General features: G+C 38.0%; 2 protein-coding genes across 5 annotated transcripts; one reads left to right on the top strand and one right to left on the bottom strand.

Moving 5' to 3' along the window:
* Window positions 1-7529: 7529 nt before the first annotated feature.
* LOC109159925 (uncharacterized mitochondrial protein AtMg00810-like) lies at window positions 7530-8333 on the bottom strand. The gene is made up of 2 exons (XM_019308036.1): window positions 8185-8333; window positions 7530-8133 (listed from the first exon to the last, which is right to left on the bottom strand). The coding sequence occupies exons 1-2, from the start codon at window positions 8331-8333 to the stop codon at window positions 7530-7532; spliced, it is 753 nt and encodes a 250-aa protein (XP_019163581.1).
* A 5150-nt stretch (window positions 8334-13483) lies between these two features.
* LOC109159689 (secoisolariciresinol dehydrogenase-like) lies at window positions 13484-16225 on the top strand. 4 transcript variants are annotated; one of them, XM_019307778.1, is made up of 4 exons: window positions 13486-13555; window positions 13635-13767; window positions 14764-14841; window positions 15330-16225. In XM_019307778.1, the coding sequence occupies exons 3-4, from the start codon at window positions 14822-14824 to the stop codon at window positions 16108-16110; spliced, it is 801 nt and encodes a 266-aa protein (XP_019163323.1). In that variant the 5' UTR covers window positions 13486-13555; window positions 13635-13767; window positions 14764-14821; the 3' UTR covers window positions 16111-16225. The 4 variants fall into 4 exon arrangements, with proteins under 4 accessions (XP_019163321.1, XP_019163323.1, XP_019163325.1 ...); XM_019307776.1 differs by having other exon boundaries at window positions 13484-13767; XM_019307780.1 differs by lacking the exon at window positions 13635-13767 and having other exon boundaries at window positions 13503-13555.
* The last annotated feature ends 8537 nt before the right edge of the window (window positions 16226-24762 follow it).

Raw genomic sequence — 24762 nt, forward strand, 5'->3', positions numbered from 1 at the left:
TGTATGTGTTTCGATTATGCCAGCTTGCAAATTCAATGTGGTGTTGATCACGGATCACGTTCTCTACAATGCAAGGTCACACTTCCACCGCTTGGATAGACACGGTGTTTGCATATGTTGATAGCGAGAAGCTTGTAATTGTGGTGGCAGCTCTGTACATGATTTGGGAGGCACAAAATGGGGCGGTGTAGGAGTTGCAAGTGGTGAGGCTAGCGCGTGTTTGGAGAAACGTGGTAGCGGCGGTAAGCTCATGGGGTGCTAGGCAACGGGCGAAAGCTGATGATCTGAGTCATGGTACGCATAGGGGGTGACGGTTTCGGGAGGGGAGGCTGACGACATGGTTGGCGGCTTGGTGTGTAGGTTTGATGCTGGTTTGTTTCCGGCAATGAACTAGGCGACGTATGGAGCTTCGCTCTCGACGGCTGGGGGAGACTTTGTAGCGGCAACCAATGGCACCCTTATTTGCATTCATGATTCTCTGATGGCGAAAACTAGGGCTTGTAAGAAGGCCCTTTCTTGACTGAAAGATAGGTCGCTTGCAAATGTTTAGGTCGGGACTAATTCCTTGAATCTTTATTATGTGTTATCAAGCAATTGTTTTACTCTTATAAACTTGTTGTGTGCTTGCTACGTATTAAATATTCATCGATCAATGAACCAATATTGTGTGCTTGCTACGTATTAAATATTCATCGATCAATGAACCAATTTGTCCACGTTTTAGCTAAGCCAGTTGGTTCTTATGCTGGTTCATCAAATCGGAATGTAAATATAAAACAAACGTCCAAATACATGTGACACCGGGGCATACCCCTGATTACACAAAACATTAAAACAAAAACCAACATAAAAAATACTGTCTAGTAAAACATTTAAAATACTACAATAAATCTGGAATGCACTAAAAAAACAAGTCTCGTGCACAGTGGTCCACCTTAGATCTGAATGTAAAAACAAATCTCCATAAAGACTCAAACCCAAGCCTTACTCCAATAGTGTGAGAACTTTTCCGTCACACCAACTTGAAACTTTGAGTTTATTCTGTCTTAAGATTTTATTAACCATAGAAGTCACGGGAGGGAACTTCACATAAAAATATTAAAAATCGACAACCACCACTGCAAGTAAATTCGAACCCAAGTCATAAGGCTTCCAACTAGCCTCTCATTCCATCAAGCCACGGAGTCACCATAAGGCTTCCAACCAGCCTCTCATTTCATCAAGCCACGGAGTCCATCCTGCTAAAACCTTGTAACAGAAAATACGTAAACCATAGTGCCAAGTAACGGGTCAACCACCATTACACGGGTCGACCCGGACTCATTAACTATGATCCATGCACGTCCAGCAAAACCCCACGTGCGTATCTCCTCCAACGCGGTTTGCAGATAAATCATGTAAAGAATCAAATCATCACCATAATAATATGATCCCTTGAATCACGCAAATCCCATAATCATTGCCCTTTCCATTCCGAGGCTAGTGCCGGTCAACCATCGGAAAATCGCCACCACCATTGCAACCACCAAAAACGGACGGAGACCACCCCACCATGGCCGGAAAAACCAAGGATATTGGACAGACAATTGAAATCATCCACAACCATCCCCACCACGATCCATACTCCAGACACCATTATAGAGCAGAGTCATCCATAGATAGCGATCAAACAGGCAGTACACCGGCCCAACTTTGACGGAAAACAGCAAAAAGCGATCAGGAACCTCACCGGAAAATTCAAACCACATCTGGCCTTTATTCACCACCAGTCCCGCCACCCAAACATAGTCAAAACCACCCCCACAACGGCCGGAAAAATCAAGGACCATTAGACAGAAAGCTGGGAACCCCAAAAGCCATCTCCAACACAATCCAAACTCCAGGCACCATTTTAGGACAGAAACAACCACATACAGGGCAAAGAAACAGAGGCAAACACGCCGGGTAAGATCCTTTCACCGGTCAGAACTCCCTCACCAGAAAAACAAACAGACAACGACAGAAAACTTACGGGATCGCCGGAGAAATCGCAGAGAACTCAGTCACCATCTTTCCGTAGGTAGATGCTAACCAAGACACCGAGAATGTCACCGGAACAGTCGCACACCGGAGACTCCTTGGATTCACCGGTAAATCATGACTGCCCACGGAAAAACCTTGCCGCCGAAAAAACGCCAGCGAGTTTCCCCATGCCCACGGTAAATCTGAACAGAGCGTATGGACTGAAACCACCGATTGGAGTAGTCACCGCCCAAAACGCCGACGGGATTGGGGTAGCCATCACCTTCGGAAAATCCACCGGGAAAGGCTTACATCTTCGTCGCACCAGACAAATCATACCGCCGAAAAGCTTGTGTAATTAACAAAAACGCCAAAATCATGAAAAGCACTGTAGCTTGAACTCGGTCAAACTGGGACAACAAAACCAAAGTTTAATCTAAAATAATAAAAACAATTATTTTAAAGTAACCAACAATCCGAAAAAACAAGCAATCCAATTCCAGTAAACAATTTTCATTGCTCATCGGAAGAGAAAGACGTCGGAACTCATCCTTGGGTTGGCACCCTAGAGAGAAGTCAGAGAGAATTCTCTAGAGAGAGAAACACTCAAGCCAACCCACTTCTTATGCTGGTTCATGTTTCTGTGGGTGGAGTCCCTCCTACTTTTGTCCTTGACCTTTTTTATTAAGGCCCTGTTTGGTAAAATAGTTACCCAATCAACCAATTTTGGTATATTTGACCACTATTAGCTATTTGACTTGGTTAAACAATCAATATGATTGTTTGATTAATTTAGCTTTTTATAACAACTTTTTGCTCCAAAATGCTAAAATTCAAAAAGCTACTCAAAGTAGCTTTTTCAATAAGCTTTTTTAGAAAGTCATTTTACATGTAATTAGCTATCAGCTAATAGTTAATGTAATTTTGCATATTCTGATTATCTAGAACATTGACCTACTTTCTTAACAAACAGTTAGTGGGCAGATTGACACAACCAGTAAATTGGACAATCACACAGATAGACTAATAGATAAGACAAAGTGCAGAAAAGTAAAGCAGAAAGTAAATCAACACATAGGTTTGTTAACCCAGTTCGATACAGTGTGTATCTACGTTTGGGGGACGATCACCGATACGTCCAATCCACTAACTCAAAATCCAATGTACAAAGGTAGAGAAAAGATCTCACCAAAGTGCCCCACACTAGGTTAGTACCCAATCTACAGAGGTTTAGTGGATTGTTGAAGACGGAGAGCCATGCATCCAGAAGTCTATGAAATCCTTTCAATGGAGAGCTAACTCTAATGCAGTCCGCTTCAATGACGCAGTCTTATGCTGTTCCCACAACTGAGTGATCTTCACGTCCACTGTTTAAGCAGAATTGTTTTATCTCAAGTTCATCTTCGTAACGACCATGAACTTTAGGTCTTGAGAAGAGATGATAACTAGAGAGACTTCTTAGAACATGGAGATATTTCAGATTCAAGAGATGAATTGTATGTATGCGTAACCTTTCTTGAAACAACATCTCTCAATATATATCTCTGGTTGAAGGGTGTATGGCTTGTAATCAGAAAGTCAAACAGCTCCATAATGAGATTACGCCAATACCCTTTGAGGTGTCCAATTAAGTGAGAACTTTCTTGTAATTTCACCTCAGTCCATAACGGCATTTGCCAGCACATACGCTCTTCAAATAAATTTCTTCCAACGACTTTAATTTTTGAGAGATGCTTGTGACAAATCTCCTAATCAATAAGGTCTTCATACTTTAGGGACTGACTGACTCTAAGCTAAAGCCTATCTAATTTGCCATAATAATAATGCCAATTACATGTTGGGTTTTATAGACTAAGTGACTAATTAAAACACTAACAAATTCCCCTTTTGGCTATTATTTAGCAAAACAACTCAATAAAAATGAAAAACAAGATTTTAAGACATTTTAAACCAAAAGGCCAAAACACGCTAGCAGTAATTACTTAAATAGTCAAACAGAATGTCATCATTACAGACCAATAAAACAACATTAGCACACAAACCATGCTAGAATAGATCAGAACCAAAAACAAATCAAATTTTTAAACACTAACGCCCAGACAGGACCAGAAGGGACAGAACTTCAACTTCAGTATTCAATCAGCCACAACTTCTAGCAAACAATTATAACTCCCCATGACAACAATTCCCCCATACTACTTATCACTCCCCCTTTTTGCCAGATAAAAGACAAAGCAAGGTCTAATTATCAGAGGGGCCTTCATCACCAGCAATGTGAGTAGTGTCAGGTACAAACTCAGCTTCAGATAAACTCAAACGCAGTAGAATAGTAGCAAGCTTAGTGTGGCTGCATGAAGGTGAGTATTAATGATATTGCTAGCAGTCTGGAGTTCTTCTACACTAACCTTCAAGAGCTTTTACAGCCTCAGATCATTCACATAGGGAATGTTATCAGTAGAATCAGAAGAAATTCCTTTGGGAGGATCAACAAGTTGCACATCTCTAATATGTTTCCCACCAAGAAGCCGTGAATCAACTGTGTATGACAGAGTAGTGTGAACAACCTCATTAGGCATAGGGACAAGCCCTTGAGAAGTTAGGATTCCAAATATGAGGTTTGGGTATGGGAGTTTCACTTTTTGTTCTCTGGGATGAATCAGTGTAAGCATGTGATTAAAGATCCACTTTCCCAGGTCCACAACCTTCTTAGTGCCAATCCAGAAGATTAAACCTGCAGAGATTTATTAACATTGTAGAAATGAGCTAACGGCAACCAGTTGTACAAGGCAATCATGTGCAGTATCACGAACTTGGAGGTAAAGTCAGAACTTGACAAAGCATCTGAATCAGTTGAAGGCCACTCAGACAGAACACCACCAGTTAAAGTCTTTGCAACCAGATCCCGATCATCGATGTCATCTTCATCCACTTGGCCACACCATAATACTCATTAATAGCATCAGGACCAAAGACAAACCACTTCCCTCGAACACAAATCTGAAGGCACGTCTCATGAGTTAATAAGTCAGAGATTGACTCATTTAAATTGTAGTAGAATTCATAGGTCAGCAGCTTCGATTATGGTCCAAGATTCTGAACAGTGGAAATCAAGTCAGCTTCTTGAAGAAGATGGATCACATCACAAACAGAGTTTAGCTGCCTGACATCCACAGACCTTTGCACAATCATTTCTCTTTTAATCATAGAGGACCATTTCCCTTCAGCTTCCCCATCAACAAACTTCGGAGAATAAGCAGAAGATCCTGTGTTATCTGGTATCTCAGGGGTGCTACTTCTCTTCAACAGACCCTTAGCCTTCTTTGCTTTAGATGGAGGAGGTGGTGCAACAGGAGCTTTAGCTTTCACAGAGGATCTCAAGTTTTTAAAGACTTGGTAGATAGGTGGATCAGCTATTTCAGACACAGAGGTCTTTCTCTTCTTTTCAAAACAAGGGGCTTTGACTGGCTCAGATGTAAGATCAACCAGGAATTTCTCAGGAACACCTTTTCTTTTAGCCTTTCTAGTTTCTCTCTTGGGAGACTCGTCAACAGGAGTGGTGGAGACAGAATGACTAGTTCCAGAGGTAGTAGGATGAGAAGAAGTAAGTATGCTCTGAACATCTCTAATTTTGAAATTGGTTGACTCAGGATTAGCAATATCAGCAACAGACTAGTTGACTTCATGAACAACAGCCATGCCTGAATCACCCATCTTCTTGGTGAGTTCAGTGAGTAACAAATCATCATCATCAGCAGCAGCAGTAGGAGTAACAGACTTAGGAGTTAAGATTTTAGACGGAATAGGAATAAATTCAGTAAGCTGGTTTGCAAAGTATTCAGCAGCTTCTAGTCTTTCAAGAGCAGTTTTTGGTATATAAACAGGGATTGCAACATCAGATTCAGTGGGAACAGACACAGTAGGATCAATGGATTCTTTCGAAGCAGTGGGCTTGACAGAAACATCATAAACAATAGCATCAGGCACTTCAATATCAATAGAAACATCAATTTGTTTTGAAGCAACATTATCAACCGACATGGGAACAGACTTATCAAAGATTGACATAGGAACAGTTTTATTAGACTTATCAGATTTAGGCAAATCAGACTCAACTTTCTCAAATTCAGGCGAGTTAGGCTTAGGCACATCAGATTGTCCAGCAAGAATAACATGGGAAACCAACGAAACATTCGAAATAGGGGCAACAGATACAGACTCAACAACATTATTAGGCTTATCTGGAGAGATAGTAATAACAGAGGATGGGATAGATTTAGACCTAGTTTGAAGAACATCCTTCCGCTGTTGGACCTCGTCATGAACCAGTTTCTGGTAATGCTCCTAAGCAGATGATTGTTGACGGATAACTTCTTCCCATTCAAGAGCTTTCTTCCCATAGTATTTCAAAAACTCGCCTGCCCTGTTTCCATCTTCAGGTTCATCAATAGTTGTTGGAGTGATGTCACTGTCTGCCTCAGACGCCATTATCATTAGTGTATTTGTATCATCATCAGATAATCCTTCGAGAAACTCTGGAAAACTAGAGATTATTGTTAGAATAATCTCATCTCTAAGAACCGGGTCAAGCTTCAATATGTTCTTGATAACCAGTTGAAGAAGAGATCTGATCAGATTAAGAGCACCCTCAGGGGTGCGATTCTTGTTGTGTAGCTTGATCATTATATTTCTTACACCATCGGCTATGGTTTCTGAGGATTCTAGAGTGAGAAGGATGCTTCGAATGAAAACCCTAGAAGATGAGCGTTGGAAATTTTTGGAGGGTTTGGAAGGAATTTGAATGAGCTAAGCTTTTGAGTTTTTAGACTAAAAGGACTCGGGTAATGCTTAGAAAGAGAAGGAGGGTAATTAATGCGATTGATGTGATAGACATGCAAAAGTGATGTTATTGACACAACAGTACAACGATTTTTTTAGGGGTGAGACGGACTTATTCAAATATAAGATAGATTTGAAAAAATAGGTAAGGCGAATCCAAATTTGAATTTGATAGAACAAGCTAATTTGAAGAAAGAAAAATTGATTATAGTGGACACAAATAACAAAGGGTAGTCAAAAAGGTAATTTTTTAAACTAAGGGCCCACATCCTTCTTCTGATAAGGTAGACTGCCTTAGTTATCCATCCGGTAGACTCCTAGAGCAGATCTGAGAATCTCAAACCGATTTGCATCAAGTGGCTTAGTCAGTATATCTGCCAGTTGTTTGTCTGTCTGAACATATTCCAATTCAATTTCCTTAGCCTCAACAAGATCCCTAATGAAATGATGCCTTATATCAATATGTTTAGTCCGTGAATGTTGAACAGGATTCTTAGAGATATTTATGGCACTTATGTTGTCACAGTAAAGTGTGATGGATCCTTGTGATAGACCATAGTCTAGCAGCATTTGTTTCATCCAAATCAAGTGTGTACAGCAACCTCCAGCGGCTATATACTCTGCTTCAGCAGTACTCAAGGAGATAGAGTTCTGCTTCTTAACCAAGATACAAGGTTTTTGCCAACAAAAAATCATCCCCCAGAAGTACTTTTTCGATCATCAACATTTCCTGCCCAATCAGCGTCACAGAAAGTCACTAAACTCATGTCACTCTCTTTTGAATACCATAAACCATATTGAACAATCCCCTTGACATACTTCAAAATCATTTTGGCAGCTATCAAATGAGATTCTTTGGGTGCTGATTGATATCTAGCACACATTCCAACACTATACATAATGTCTGGCCGACTAGCTGTTAAGTAGAGAAGGCTTCCAATCAGACTTCTGTAAACAATAGAATCCACTGGTTGACCTGCATCATCTTTTGATAACTTTGTTGAAGTAGAGATAGGTTTTCTAGGAGATTTGCACGATTCCAGCTCAAACTTCTTAATCAGATTCTTGGCATATTTTTCTTGAGAGATAAAGTATCCTTCAGCGCTTTGTTTCACTTGTTGACCCAGAAAATAAGTCAATTGACCAACTATAGACATTTCAAACTCTCTCTTCATAACATCTACCAAATCTCCAGTATACTTCTGTAGAGTAGATCCGAATACAATATCATCCACATAGATTTGAGCTATAGTAACATACTTTCCAGTAGACTTGACAAATAAAGTCTTGTCTACACTACTCCGATCGTAACCATGTTGAAGAAGATACTAAGTCAGACATTCATACCAAGCTCTTGGAGCTTGCTTAAGGCCATAGAGAGTTTTCCTTAGCTTGTAGACATGTACTGGGTACTCAAAGTCCTCTAAACCTTTAGGCTGAGCCATGTAGATATCTTCATGCAGATAGCCATTTAGAAACGCTGTCTTTACGTCCATTTGGAACAGTGTGAAACCTAGAATGATGCAATAGCCAAAAGAGTTCTGATTGATTCCAACATAGCAACAGGAGCAAAAGTTTCATCATAATCAACTCCTTCTATCTCAGTGTATCCTTGAGCTACTAGCCTGGCTTTGTTTCGAGCAACGTTCCTGCTTCATCAGTCTTATTTTTGAAGATCCATTTTGTTCCAATGATGTTCACACCATCTGGCTTAGGAACGAGATCTCACACATGATTCCTCTCAAACTGATATAGCTCTTCTTGCATAGCCTTAACCCAGAGACCATCTTGTAATGCTTACTTAACATTCTTGGGCTCTATCTTCGAGGTATAGCAAGAATATCCAGTCAATTCAATTAGATTATTCCTTACTTTGCTTCTAGTGCGAATACAAAACATTGGATCACCAATGATATTGTCATATGGATGATTTTTATGAGTTCTGGTTGAGTTGTTCCTTCCATCACGATCAGATAGAGATTGACTCATCCCATTACTATCATCATCTTCATCTGGTGGATCATCTGAGATAGGCGATTGATTAGCATCTTCTGATTCATCTGATGGCTTGAGTAGAGTATCAGATAGTGTTTCTGATGTAAAATCAGTCACTATTATAGCATCAGGTTCGTCTGGCTCATCATCTACAACAACGTTCATTGACTCCATGATTGTTTGAGTCCTCCTGTTATAAACCCTATAAGCTCGACTGTTTGGTGAGTATCCAAGGAATACTCCCTCGTCGCTCTTGGGCTCAAACGTTTCTCTTTGTTCACGACCAATCAAGATAAAACATTTAGTACCAAAGATATGAAAATATTTCAAGTTAGGCTTTCTACCTTTCCATATTTCGTATGGAGTCTTAGATGTACCGGTCTGAGGTAGATGCGATTTGCTGTATGACATGCGGTATGAACTGCCTCAGCCTAGAAGCGTTGTGGTAGATGTGATGCATTTAGCATAACCCTAGCCATTTCTTGTAGAGTTTGATTCTTCCTTTCCACTATGCCATTTTGTTGAGCAGTGCGAGGGGCAGAGAACTCATGGGCAATTCCATTTTCTGAGCAGAAATCTGAGTAAGATGAGTTTTCAAATTCCTTCCCATGGTCACTTCTAAGTCGTAGGATTTTAACAATTAGTTCATCTTTCTCCTTTTGAAGTCTTACACACAGTGTTTTGAATGCTTTGAATGCCTCAGATTTCTCCCATAAAAAGAATACCCAACAGAATCATGAGAAATCATCAACACAAACAAATATGTATTTCTTACCACCAATGTTCTCTGTTTGAGTTGGTCCCATCAGATCTATGTGAACCAGTTCCAAACATCTTTTAGTGGTGATCATCTTTACAGCTTTATGAGGAGCCCTGGTTTGCTTTCCTATAGCACAAACACCACACACTCCATCATAATCCACCTTTAGCTTTGGTATGCCTCGAACAACATCAAGTTTGATCAGTTTGTCCATGTCTCTATAGTTCATGTGACCCAGTCGTTGGTGCCACAGCTTTGACTCTTCAGACTTAGACCTAAAACAAGTAGTATCATTAGTTAAAATATAACAATTATCAGAAGAACGTGTACCTTCCATTACTACTTGATATGTCTTATCACGAACATCACAGCAGTCTCTATTGAAGTAGACATTCCAATTCTGATCACACAGCTGACTGATGCTTATGAGATTAGCACGTAGACCATTCACCAAGAAAACATCATCCAGATGAGGCAAGCCTAGAACATTAAGAGTGCATTTACCAATTATCTTGCTTCTTTGACCATCTCCAAAAGTCACTGAACCGCTGCTAGGTTGAACAGAAGTTAGATACTTAGAGTCCCAGTCATATGTCTCGAACAGCCACTATCAAAGTACCATCTGGTTTCAGTCATTACAGCATAAAACACAATCGTTGGATAACACACAATCTCTGACTTTCTGACCCAAACTTACTTCTTGAAAGGAGTAATGTATTTATTGTTCTACTTCTCCCATCTTTGATCCCTCTAGAAAAAATAACATTCCGGTCTAGTATGCCCTCTTGTATGACAGTAATGACAGGTGGGTACATACTTTCTAATTCTGACATACTTCCATTTCATCCTGGAATGAAGAGATTGAGACCTAGTAAGCACAGGTTCAGGCTCATATGTAGCGGTTGAAGTGCTTCCTTTGACAAACACGGGAGCTGACTTAGATGATTGGCCCCTTTCGAATCCAAAACCCGTTCTACTGTTTGACTTTTGACCAGAATCTAATATTTTGTCCAAAGTAGAAGTGGTATCCATCATCCTGATGTTCTTCTTTAGGTCTTCCAATTCCTTTATCAGCTTTCCTTCTCAAGATCTGATCTGAGCAATAAGATCATTTTTCATCACTATATCATCATTCAATTTCTTCAGTTGCTCATCACGCTATCTCAGATCTTCATTCAAATTTTTGTTGACTTTCACCAGTTGTTCCCAACTTGTAACCAGTTTCGCAAACTCCATCTCAAGTTGTGTATGTCTCTCTTCAAAATCATCAGAGGACATGTATGCATCATCATCGTCCTCACAATCTGAGTGAATTTCTGTTGTTGTGAAGAATGCAACAAAGTTCCCAATGTTTTCATCAGACATGTGATTTGTGATTTCCTCTTCATCATCACTTAGGGTTGATACTGACATGGATTTCTTTTTCTTCAGGTAGGTCGCACATTCAGACTGTATATGCCTAAATCCTTCACATTCACGGCATTGAACTAATTGATTCGGGGTTTTGCCTGAGTTATTCGAAGTATTTTTGGATTGACCTGATCGATTAGATTGACCTGACTTTGTAGAAGTAGAAGTCAATCCGGATTTCTGATTTGTGGAATTTTCACCTTTGGATTGATTCCTATTTGACTGTCCTTGGCCTCTGCGGTTGAAACTTTTTAAGATCTTCTTGAAATTCTTTATTAGCAACGCTAGGGATTCATCGTCAAGATCTTCAGTGTCCGAATCCTGATCGGCATTAGTAATGAACGCTACAGACTTTCCTTTTTTGCCCGAACTAGGATTATCATTAGCCAAGACTTCAAGTTCATAAGTGCGTAGACTACCCATTAATTCACCAACACCCTTCTTTTCCTAACCATCATTCCCTTGGTCGCACTAACTTTCATACGAAACCTTTTGGGTAAAGTGCGAAGGATTTTCTTGACAACTCTATCTTCTGAAAATGGTTCTCCAAGAACAGACGCCCAGTTCATCAGATCCTGAACTCTACTATGAAAGTTCAATATATTTTCATCTTCATTCATCCTTAGCGCCTCAAACTCAGACAGTACCATCTGAAGCTTAAACTGTTTTACGTCACTGGTACCTTCATATTTGGTTTCAAGGATTTTCCATGCGCGCTTAGCCTCTTTCACTCCAGTAACTTGGGTGAACACAGATTCATGTAGTGACCCTACAATAGAATTCAACGCCTTATTGTTGAGATCTGATGTAGTAATCTCATCCTTAGTCCAAGTTGTCATGGGTTTAGCCGATGTCGTTCCATCCGCATTCTGGATTGTTGGATGAGTCCAACCAATGAGAACAGTACGATAGACCCTCGTTCCTTGGGCTTCGAGATAGATATCCATTCGTGCTTTCCAAAATGAGTAATTGTGACCATCCAATTCCTGAGGTTTCACGTTGGCATCCATCCTGTTACAATCAGACAACCAACCCGAAAACACAGACAGAGAGAAAAACAGACCACAAACAGATAACCTAACAAGCAGATTATCAAGAATATTGCAAAAAGATTTCCTTTATGGATCAAATCACTATGTAGACTTAAAGGCTCTGACACCACATGTAATTTTGCATATTCTGATTATCTAGAACGTTGACCTACTTTCTTAACAAACAGTTAGTGAGCAGATTGACACAACCAGTAAATCGGACAATCACACAAATAGACTAACAGATAAGACAAAGTGTGGAAAAGTAAAACAGAAAGTAAATTAACACACAGGTTTGTTTACCCAGTTCGATACAGTGTATATACGTTTGGGGGACGATCACCGATGCGTCCAATCCACTAACTCAAAATCCAATATACAAAGGTAGAGAAACGATATCACCCAAGTGCCCCACACTAGGTCAATACCCAATCTACAGAGGTTTAGTGGATTGTTGAAGACGGAGAGCTATGCATCCAGAAGTCCATGAAATCCCTTCAATGGAGAGCTAACTCTGATGTAGTCCGCTTCAATGACGCAGTCCTACGCTGTTCCCACAACTAAGTGATCTCTACATCCACTATTTAAGCACAGTTGTTTCTTCTCAAGTTCATCTTCGTAACCACCATGAACTTTAGGTCTTGAGAAGAGATGATAACCAGAGAGACTTCTTAGAACATGGAGGGAGCTATTTTAGATTCAAGAGATGAATTGTATGTATGCATAACCTTTCTTGAAACAACATCTCTCAATATATATCTCTAGTTGAAGGGTGTAGGGCACGTAATCAGAAAGACAAAAGCTCCTTAATGAGATTACACCCATACCCTTTGAGGTGTCTAATTAAGTGAGGACTTTCTTGTAATTTCACCTTAAGCCATAACGGCATCTGCCAGCACATACGATCTTCAAATAAATGTCTTCCAACGGCTTTAATTCTTCAGAGACGCTTCTGACGAATCTCCTGATCAATCAGGTCTTCATACTTCAGGGACTGACATACTCTAAACTAAAGCCTATCTAATTTGCCATAATAATAATAATACCAATTACATATTGGGGTTTTATAGACTAATTGACTAATTTTTTTTTTTTTTTTTGAAAATGACTAATTGACTAATTAAAACACTAACAATTAATTTATCAAACATTTTTCTACAAACAGTTAATACTATTAACTAGTCAAACTTACTAACCTAATCAACTAACAGCTATTTACCAAACACCTTTAAATGATATCGTTTTGTTGTTAGCTTACCGAGACAAAAAGTAGACCATTAATATGCCAACAACTCATATAATTGGGATACAATTTTTTTATTCTCAATTAATATGCGAAAAATAACAACAAATATAATTGAGGTACAATTTTTTTTTCTCTGTATAATTTATAGATAAAGTGTGTCATTTTTCAATTTTTTAAAAAAAAATATTTATTTGTTTTTTGCCACAACGCGATTTCCTTCGTTCCAGGCCCCATGTTTCTTCCCGTTTCCCTGCAACGATGATTCTGCGATTAGAGGTAGGTCTACAATTCTAAAGAAGGAAACACATCTATTCTAATCTTTCTTTCGAAGAACTGATTTTAGCGCAAATTTTAGTAAAGACGGAAGGAGAAAACGATGAAGAAGATAAAGAAAAACTGTAAGCATGTTACTTCAGTCGGTTGACACCAATTTGAGCGCTTAATATGGAACCGCGGAATTAGATGCCCTACCCATCGACCTCCCATCAGTAAGTTGTCTCTTGATTTTCTTTCGGCTCCAAAGATGTATTGAAACTGGGGAAAGAAGATAAGAATAGTTTCTTTAAAGCTCTGAAATCAGCAGGAAATGTTTTTTTATTTTTTAACTTTGTTTCTCATTTGTAAAATTCTTTCTCCTTCAGTTGGGTACCAGCTCATACTGTTTTCTTTTTCTTTAAATTTAGGATTTTTTAGGAAGAAAAATTTTAAAGGTCTGTTTTGAATGCCAGTTTCAGCTTTAATTTTCATCCTTTAAGCTCTATTCCTGTTTCCCCTAAGTAGTTAGTGACAAATTTTGAACTTAAGGTTCTGGGTCAGTTTTCTTTAGTTGATTTTGAAGTTGTAAAGATGTCATTTTTATGCATGTAAGTTGTGTTAGACCCAAGATGATGTGTCAATGACCTTGTGGTCTAGTGACATGAAATGGCTCTCCCAAATACATAGTCATTTAAAGTAGTTATGAACAGATACTACATTATAACAATTAAGTCAGTAGTAGTACTAAAAAAAAAAAAAGAAAAAAAAAATATGCTTGACAAATATGTTTGTATTGCTAATTTGCAAAGTTTCCATTTCTTCACCTCTTTGCCTTTTGTTGGTTATGGTTTTGTGAAGTTCCCTTTTCTCAAATCTATCTCTAGATGAATTTTTCACTCTCCTATTTTGTTATTGTTGTTCCTTTTCTGATTGTTTCTTTGATAAGATAAGAAACAATTATCAGGATTTACATTGTTCTAGTTGGCCTTATCAGGATGGTAGGTCCCTTGGTGGATATTTTCCAATTTCCATACTGGTGTCACAACCATATCTCTAAGGCTGATACTTTAGTAAAATATGTGAACATTACTGGCTTTTATGTAGCTATCCTTAAACACCAAAACTACAAGCAACTTGACAATTATATTGAATGCAACAACCACAGGAGCCAGGAGTATAGTAGTGTCTGTATTGGAGACTTACATGTAGTTCTCTGACTTCTAAATTAGGTTTATAAAGGGGGTGTTGCAAGAGGAAGTATTGGTAACCAAAAAAAATTAAAGATTAATGGCGACTGCTGCTAAGAGGTATGCATATCCTAATTCAATTTCTTCCATTTTTAGGTGATTTTCTTGCTTCTGTTTTTTTTTGGGTGACGAGGGAAACCCATTGTCATTATCCGAGGATGTGCATTAGATAACCTCGCCTAGCTTGTAACCCCAGCCAATAAAGGACTACACGGAAATAAACCAGAAGTTTCTCAAAGTTCGTTAACATGTTCAAATTAAACCTAGAAGGTTGCTCCCATCGGGAGTACAGTTGAACTTGTAACACTGTGGTTACCAAGTCAACAGCCTAACTAACTTGGCTGGGGTTATCCAGATTTTCCACCATCTGTTTTCAAATTGTCACTGTTGCAAAAATCGCGCCTAGGCGCCGATTAATCGGTACCTAGGCACTATAGGCCGTCGGCCTCCTAGGCGCCTTAGGCGGTCCCAGGCGTCTAGCGATTTTTTCAACATTGCATATTGTACTGTAAACAGGTCTTCATATTTCATAGCTTGTTGGTTCATAGGTTGAAAGGAAAAGTAGCCATAATTACTGGTGGTGTTGGTGGCATCGGATCTAGGATCGCACACCTATTCTCTCAACATGGTGCCAAAGTCCTAATAGCCGACATCCAAGATGATCAAACCCAATCTATCTGCAAAGATTTGGGTCCTGGCAACGCTTCCTTTGTTCACTGTGATGTCACAAGCGAACCCGATGTCCAAAACGCAGTGAACAAAGCAGTCTCTACCCATGGAAGGCTTGACATAATGATCAACAACGCAGGCATCATGGGAGCCAACGTATCCCACATTCTTGACAGCGACATAACCGATTTCATCAACGTCTTTCGTGTTAATGTCACCGGTGCGTTTCTGGGAACGAAACACGCCGCTCGTGTGATGAAACCCGTGCGAAAGGGGAGCATAATAAACATGGCTAGTACCTCTGGTGTTGTTGCCGGGTCAACTCCACATGCTTATACGTGCTCAAAGCACGCCATCGTTGGCCTGACTAAGAACACGGCCATCGACTTGGGGCGGTTTGGTATCCGAGTGAACTGTGTTTCCCCTTATGCAGTTCCTACACGGATGGCAAGGGCCTTTCTGGGTTTGGCAGAGGATGACAAATTTGATGTGCATTCAAACCTTAAAGATGTTGATTTGATGGCAGAGGATGTTGCAGAGGCTGTTCTTTATCTCGCAAGTGATGAGTCCAAGTATGTTAATGGCCACAATCTTGTTGTGGATGGTGGCTTCACCATTTCTAATTTAGCTTTAAATCTTTACGACCAAAATAAACTGTAATACATATGTATTCAGAGAGCGTTTAGTATTATTTTGTGTGTTCAATGTATAATTACATGTATGTTTTAAGGCAATGAAGTAAAGGGAAAATTTGCGGTGTCTATTCTTTAGCAAATCATGGTGTCAACAAATGGAAGTTTTTTCACTTTTTCATATATTCAAGGCCAAAAGTTGAGCTTTTTTTCTTTTTAATTTATTTTAAATTCTTAATTAATTAATGAAGACTGAGGCGGTGTGAGATTTGAATCTCACTGAAAACATGTATGTGAAAAAGGTCCAAGGATGCTGGAAGGTCTGAATTGAATCCCTTGTGCGCACATAAAAACTAAGATCTGACCTTAGGTTGATTGCCAACTCGCGATTTACCACTGCAGTAGCTCTAGGAACGAGGTTCTGTGAACTTAGGATTAGTCCAGTGAAATTGAGATCACCTAAGTGTAAAAAAATAAAAAAATAAAAAATTGTATCAATACTTCTAAATAAGAACACATTTCTTTAAACAAATACACGAAATTTTTAGTGACATAATCTTATAATTTTAACTTGTTTATGTTGTAAATGGATAGGAAATCTAGTAATCTAAGTTGTATGGTTAGACTATTGTGACTTGTGAGTATTCAAGAAGGTATGAATTCTTTAGGTAAATTATGGGTTGAGGCTTTTTTATTTTTAATTTTTGAAAAAAGTGTCAAATAGGTCACTGAACTTTTAAACATTGTGTAACTGAATCATCGAACAAAAAAAGTGTTCAATTGGGCCATTAAAAACTCAAAAATTGTGCAAATATCATTTTTTACAAGTTACTTCCAAGTTTTCCATTAAATATGATGTCATAAAGTCAAATTATATATATATAAATTGTTTTAATTATTGTTTTTAAAAATTAAAAGAAAAAACATTGTTTTACCTTATTCTACTATGGATGAAGGGGCTCGACCGGAACCGAAACAGAAAGCGAGGATGACGGAGGTGGAGAAGACGATGATGATTTCATCGTTGAGTTGGCTCGACAGATGGCAGATTACATGCTTCAGGATAAGGATGAAAGCTTTGAAGATACAATGGAGTTGAAGTTCCACCAGAATATTCCCCCAAATTCATGCAGGTACGATTAACCATCTCGTTCATTAGTCTCTGTTGGAAATAAATTAAAATCATTCATAAAGTAGATTGTCTGTCTAGTATATTATTATTTCTCTTTCCCTCCTAAAATTTTGGACCAGTCGAAAAAACCACACGATAATCTTCCATTCTCCTTCTTTCATAGTCTTTATAGTCTGAGCACAACATCAAAATCTGTGTTTCTTGTAGAAAGCTTGTCGGCTCGTCACCAGAAATATTAAGTTTTTAAGGTAGTGTTTATTGAACACGCCACATATCATTTTTTCTCATCCTTTCTAATTCCAGTTCGTACAAACCTACAAACCAGCTTGCATTTTTTCAGCAACATACATAATGTTATGTTCTTGTTGTTACGTGCCTAGTGGAGCAGAAGCAAATTTTTACAACAGATAAAAGCGTAATATTCAAATTTCCGTTTTCTATTTCATACACGATGTCAACATCTGCTGCCAAGAATGTTGTCGACCTCAACGCGGTTGAACCTCTAACTAGTGATCTCAACTACTGTAGGTGGTCTGCAAAAGTGTTTATGCTTCTTGAGGCGCAAGACCTAGACTACGTCATCTTTGGAGATCCAGCTAAATTCCAGGTAATTTCTTATCTGACTACAGCGCAACCTACACAGCCAGAAACACTACCATTATTTTAGACGTCATGCCTGACCCAAAAACACCTACAACGAGAGTCACAACTATAACCCAGGAAGCTCACACCAAATATGAAAGAGATAACAAGAATGCACGAGCAGCAATTCTACAGCGAATGACCAACGCCCTATTCAACATATTTTCAAAGCATAAGTCTGCCAAAACCATTTGGGACTTACTGCAACAAAAATATGGAACTGATGACGCTGGAAGGAGGAAATATGCGATTGGTTGTTGACTGAATTTCAAAATGACCGACTCCATATCAATAGTTGAACATATGCACGAGTATGAAAATTTAGTTGCTGACATGCTAGTTGAAGGAACCTAGGTGAACGATACTTTCCTTTCTGATGCCTAAATATAGAAACTTCCTGAGTCCTGGTTAGACTTCAAAAATAAAATGAAGCATGAGAGGAGATATTACACACTACAGCAGTTGGTAAACAGTCTGAACATAAAAGAGGAGAATCATCTAATGTGCGGGTTTGCCATTCTTCTTGGTAATGTAAAGGCTAATGCAGTAGAAACAAGTGTTCATTTTTTTTTTTTTTTGAAAACACAAGTGTTCATTTTGACAAGGCAAAAACTGGTGGCTAAAATAAAAACAATAAAAGAAATGCCAAAAACAACAACAATCGCTTTAAGAATGACAAAATCTAAAAGAAAGGGAAAAGCGATGGATGCTTTGTTTGCGGTAAACAAGGTCACCGTGCAGCCCCATGCTATCACCGCAAAGGGGATGCCAATCAAAACCCAAGTAATGAAGGGCCCAAGAATCAAGCCAATCTGCCGGAAAACACTGAGAACGCTAAGGTGATTGCAGCCGTAATAACTAAGGCCAACATGGTGGGAGATCTAGAAGAATGGGTAGTGGACACAGGAGCATCTTGCCACTTCTGCAATGACAAATTTATGTTCAAACTGTTCTGGCCTATCACTGAAGGAGAAAAAGTGGTCATGGGGAATTCCAATGTGTCCGAGGTAAGTGGTAGAGGGAAAATAGAACTTCATGTTATATTCTGGGAAAAAATTATTGTTGCAAAATGTGTTGTATGGGCCTTCCCTCCATAGAAACTTGATCTCTAGAGCCTCGCTGAACAAGGCTGGAATTAAGTTAGTGTTTGAGTCTGATCGTCTGGTTATGACTCGCTGTGAGAATTTCTTGGGAATGGATATCTGCTTGGAAGACTATATGTGTTAGATGTTACTGTAATTAGAAATCCCCCTGCCACTGAGGGTCCTCCTCTGACCATTTATAATTTTATCCCAAATTGACATGGCCCAAAAAATAATAATAATAATGATGTTTCTTCTGTTTATACCGATGTCTCAGTTAATGTTTGGCTTGGTAGACTAGGACATGTTGGTTTAAATTGTTTAAATAGACTGAAGAATTGAGTTTATTGCCGAACATGTCAAGTGAATCATATTCTCAATGTACGTGAAACATGTGCTGAAGCTAAATTTGCTAGAAAATCTCCTATGTAAATCATCATACCTCAACTGTGCTAGAGTTTATTCATACTGATTTAGCTGATTTCAAAAGCACTGAAAGTAGAGGTGGAAAACGCTATTACATTTCGTTTATTGATGATTTCTCTTGTTTTACAAAAATTTATCTTTTGAGAACAAAAGACGAAGCTGAACAAAAAAATTTGATTTTCAAATCAGAAGTAGAAAATCAGTTAGATAAAAAGATTAAAAGGCTTCATTCTGATAGAGGAGGAGAATATGAAACAAATTTTCTCAAAAGTTTGTGTGAATCTTCTGGCATTCTTCATGAGGTAACTGCCCCTTATACTCCCCAACAAAATGGCATACCTGAAAGGAAAAATCGCACACTCAAGGAAATGATTATTGCTATGTTAATTAGTTCAGGTGCTCCAGATTTCTTATGGGGAGAAGTTGTCCTAACAACAAACTACATACTGAACATAGTACCCCATAAAGGGTTTGAAAAACCCCCCCGTATGAGTTGTGGAAAGGGCATGCACCTAACCTCAAATATTTTAAAAGTGTGGGGGTTTTTGGAAAAGGTAGGACTCCAATCCTTCAAAAGGCCCAACATAGGGCCTAAAACCTTAGATGTCATATTTGTCGGCTATGCTGAAAACAATGCTGCTTATAGATTTATGTACTTAGAAAATCGTTCAATATGTGAATTTAGAGATGTTGTCTTCTTTGAACACATCATCCCTTTAAAGAATACTCACAATTTATATGGTGATAGTATTCAAAGAAATGAACGTGCACTACTTCCTATGCCTAGTATTGCAAATAATTATGACAAACCTAGAAGGAGTAAAAGACCTAGAACAGAGAAAAGTTTTGGTTCTGATTTCATAACCTTTTTTACTAAGTTGGAAGACGTAAATGAATATAATTATTATATGTTCAATTTATCTGTTAGTTAGTGATAGAAGAAGAATCAAATACTTTTGAAGATGATATGCGCTCAGTTGATTCCACATTATGGAAGGAAGCAATCAAGAGTGAACTGGACTCCATACAGTCCAATCATACTTGCGAATTGGTAAACATACCTAAAGGGTGTAAACCAATTGGTTGCAAATTAATTTTCAAAAGAAAATTAAGACCTGATAGGTATATTGAAAGGTTCAAAGCCAGGCTTGTAGCTAAATGCTACACACAGACATTTGGTGAAGACTATTTTTATACGTATTCACCAGTAACCAAATTTGCAACTGTACGTGTTTTGTTTGCATTAGCATCTTCACACAAGTTGATAGTCCACCAAATGGTGCAACCTCCTGGTGTGTTGAGCCTAGACAGGAAGATAAGGTATGTAAACTCAAGAAGTCTCTATATGGGTTGAAACAAGCCCCTAAGCAGTGGTATGAAAATTTTCATAACACCATCTTAGACATTGGTTATACTGCTAACAGGTCAGATGCTTGTTTATATACTAAAGAGATTGGGTCTATAATTGTGATCATATGTCTCTATGTAGATGATATGCTCATTTTCAGTTCAGACATTAATGCTATCAATGAGGCAAAAAGAACACTATCTGTTAAATTTGATATGAAAGATATGGTGAAGCCGATGTTACACTTGGGTGAAAGCCACGAAAACTAACAATGGTTACCATTTGTCACAAAGTCATTATACAAAAAAATTGTTAAAGAAATTTAACCACTATGATGTAACCTTAGCTAAAACTCCATATGATTCAAGTGTCAAACTATTTAAAAGTTTGCAAATAAGCATATCTCAAGAGGAGTGTGCAAAAATAATTGGAAGTCTAATGTTTCTAATGAAATACACTAGACATGATATTGCTTTTGCAGTGAATAAACTCAATCGCTATACACATAACTCAAGTGATTCACACTGGAAAGGACTGAAACGAGTGCTTTAGTACCTCAGGGGTACCATAGACTGGGGTATTGACTATACAAGATTTCTACCAGTGTTGGAGGGGTTTTGTGACGTAAACTAGGTAAATGACAATGAGGATGTTAGCTCCACTAGTGGATATGTATTCACAATGTGCAGAGCAGGCATATTATAGAAGTCAACCAAGTAATCTTGCATAGCTAGATCAACTATGGAAGCAAAGTTCATAGCACTTGATCTAGCAAACCAAGATGCAGAGTGGCTAAGAAACTTGTTGGCGGATGTGCCATTGTGGTGGTGTTCAACACCTTTAGTGTAGCAAAAATAGTGTCTACAATGGGAAAAGAAGACATATAAAGTCATACATGAGTCTATACATTAGTTAATTACTAACAGGGTAATCACAATGGATTATGAGAAGTCCAAGAAGAATATTGCAGATCCTCTCACAAAAGGTTTAAACCGAAAGGCCATCCTTGAAACATCAAGGGAGATGGGTTTAAAACCTGTGAAGTAAGGAATTGATGATGGATACAGTGGGGTGGTCAAATGAAATCATGGATATACTTACACCTAACTTGTGAAATAAATGGCTTTAATTCACTTTGTAGCATGTATTGGGTGGTCTATGTTGAGATAGGCTTGATAGAGTTAAAGTCTATATTGAGATAGTCTTGACGGATTTGAAAGTCTGTATTGAAACAGACATGACGGAGATTTTAAAAGTTGACGTGTGTACTGGAGTTCAAAATTTATCTAACCAAAGAGTTCAAGAAGCATATCACTCTTGGAGTCTTGGGAAGAAAATTACTCGATGTCACTACATGTTAGTTCAAGAGCTGATTCACTAACATTAATGTCAACTTTGGTGTATTGCTCAGACAATTTTTGCCCATTTATTCTAGCAGTTCTTTCTGAATGGGTGAGGGATTATTGGAAATAAATTAAAACCATTCATAAAGTAGTTTGTTTGTCTAGTATATTATTATTTCTCTTTCCCTCCTAAAATTTTGGACCTTTCAAAACAATTCCTTCTCCTTGTCCTTAATTCGATATCTGTTATTGCATTCAAGATGCAATCTCACTAAAATTGCGCTTAAAATAAAAAAATATTATTTGTTATATAATAAATAATAATAGAGTACCAGGACTATGTGGTCTAATGGTACCCGGGTTGGACTTCTATTTGGAAGATTATGAGTTCGAGCCTTAGTGGAGGTGTTATTGGTTCTTTGTGTTTCAGTAGGTTGAGAAAGTATATGAACAGATACTACAATGTAAAAAAAAAATAATAATAGTAATACAGTTAATTTCAGCAAAGGTCCTCCGACTATTATGAATTTTTAAATTTGGTCACCGTATTTTAATTTGGACAAATTAAATCTTTAACTATCAAAAACATTCCTCCATTAGTCCTTCCGTGAACCTAGTGTTAGTTTGCCGTTTAGATCAGAGGTAAAACAGTCTTTTCAAATGTTTAGTGCCTTCTTCCTCCTCTTGGAGGAATATATATGCTGATAATGCGCAGTCTTTAGCCTAAAACTCCATAGTTTCTCTTCTCACTTAGGTTTCTTCTCGTCATTTCTCCATTCTTCAACTTCCTTCTCTAAAACCCTAGCATCCAGACTATGGCTTCTGAAGAGCCATCAAACTCTGCCTCCAATGAACTCAAGAATGAAGGCGATGGCTCTGCCGACAAGAAAATGTCCAAGAATGAGACCGCTAAGCTGGAGCGCCAGCGCTGCCTCGGCTACGGTATCTGTCGTCTCCATCATTGATGCCCCCGACCCCTTCGCTGCTAACTACGACGACATTCCACTCGACGATCTCAAGTTCAAGGCAGTCTCATGCCACAAGTTGACGGATATTGGCGCGCTAACCGCTGAGCTGAAAGACAAGGAGGTCCTCATCCACGACAGGGCACAAACAATCCGAGCCGTCAGGAAAAAGATGGCATTTATTGTGGTGAGAAAGCACGGATTCACCGTGTAATGCATATTGATTGTCGCACCTAATTTCGTCAGTGGGCAAATGGTCAAATATGCCACCAGCTTGAGCAAAGAATCCATTGTTGATGTCGAAGGAGTGGTCTATGTTCCCAATGTTCAAATCAAGGGCACTACTCAGCAGGTACAAATTGAGATCACATAGTTTCTCACTAGAGTGCAAGCTTTGAAAAATTTTTGTGGCAACCTGAACCTCTCAAGATGGAACGTCAAGCCATTCTTTCCATTGCAAGAAATTGGGGATAGATTAGGGTTTTTGATGAATTTGGGGATTACATAATATTATTAATAAATTCGAAGAAAGGAATAATTGGAGGAATAAGACATTAAGCATATGAAATGACTCTTTTACCCCTGATCTAAAAGTCAAATTAATGATAAGTTCACGGAATGACTAATGGATCGGAGGAACATTTTTTATAGTTAAGGGTTTAATTTGTCCAAATTAAAAGACGAAAACTAAATTTAGAAAATTATAATAGTCGGAGGACCTTTGCTGAAACTAACTCTATAATAATAATAATAATAAGTGGTGGTGGTGGTGGCAGCGACGACGATGACGACAGTAGTATTGGTGGTGGTAGTAGTAGTTCTGGTGTTGATCATGGTAAGAATAATAATCCAAAAACTAGCATGAAAAATTATGAGAGTGGAGATAAATATATATATTTTTTGAAAGAAGAGATAAAGATATAAATATGAAAAAAAATAAATAATCTAGAAAATATATTCCAACTAAAAATCTAGGAAGAGATTTTTTGCCAAATCAAACTTTTTAGTTGACTAGAATGAATATTTTTGAGCAAATATCAATTTTGGTCCCACGAGTATTAGCAAAATGATAGTTGTGATTAACATGTTTAATTCCTACCAATTTTTATCCACGACTATTGTTTTAGTACCAATTTTCATCCACGAATATTGTTTTAGTGCCACAATTCATAGGTCACCATTTCATTTAAGACATGCCAAAATATGAAAGTATTAAGGGTATTTTTGTCATTTTTTTCAAATTAAGATCTCAATTTGAGAATTAATAAAGCGATTTAAGCCCTAATATTTATCCCAATTTGCTGTTCTCATTCTCAAATTAAGGTAGGATGAGGAGAAAAATTACGAATTGGGATTGATCTTAGGGCTTAAATCCTTTTTTTTTTTGTTCCTTTATTCATGCCCAAATTGAAATCTTAAGTTGAAAAGAACAAAAATGCCCTAAAATTTTAAAATTTTAGCATGTCTTAAATAGAGGGATGATCGACGTGATGAAAATTTGTACTAAAACAATAGTTGTGGATGAAAACTAGTAAGAATTAAACATGTATAGACCAAAACTGTCATTTTATTAATACTTGTGAAACCAAAATTGATATTTTGCTCAATATTTTTCTTAACTTTATTTTCCTTGAATACTTAAATACAGAAAAATATATATTAAAAAAAAAAAAAAGTCATTTTTCGAGTTTTCAAACCAACATAAATAAAGAATTAACAATTCCTATACGGTAAATGTTTGA

The sequence above is a fragment of the Ipomoea nil genome, unplaced genomic scaffold (genome assembly GCF_001879475.1).
Source record: "Ipomoea nil cultivar Tokyo-kokei standard unplaced genomic scaffold, Asagao_1.1 scaffold2845, whole genome shotgun sequence".
Lineage (NCBI taxonomy): Eukaryota > Viridiplantae > Streptophyta > Magnoliopsida > Solanales > Convolvulaceae > Ipomoea > Ipomoea nil.

What these genes read in the sequence shown, in the direction of transcription:
- LOC109159925 (XM_019308036.1), bottom strand. Translation starts at nt 8,333, where the DNA reads ATGGACGTAAAGACAGCGTTTCTAAATGGCTATCTGCATGAAGATATC. An exon ending in AAGCAAGCTCCAAGAGCTTG is followed by an intron (nt 8,134 to 8,184) that starts GTATGAATGTCT and finishes CGATCGGAGTAG; the next exon opens with TGTAGACAAGACTTTATTTG.
- LOC109159689 (XM_019307776.1), top strand. Translation starts at nt 14,822, where the DNA reads ATGGCGACTGCTGCTAAGAG. An exon ending in ATGGCGACTGCTGCTAAGAG is followed by an intron (nt 14,842 to 15,329) that starts GTATGCATATCC and finishes GTTGGTTCATAG; the next exon opens with GTTGAAAGGAAAAGTAGCCA.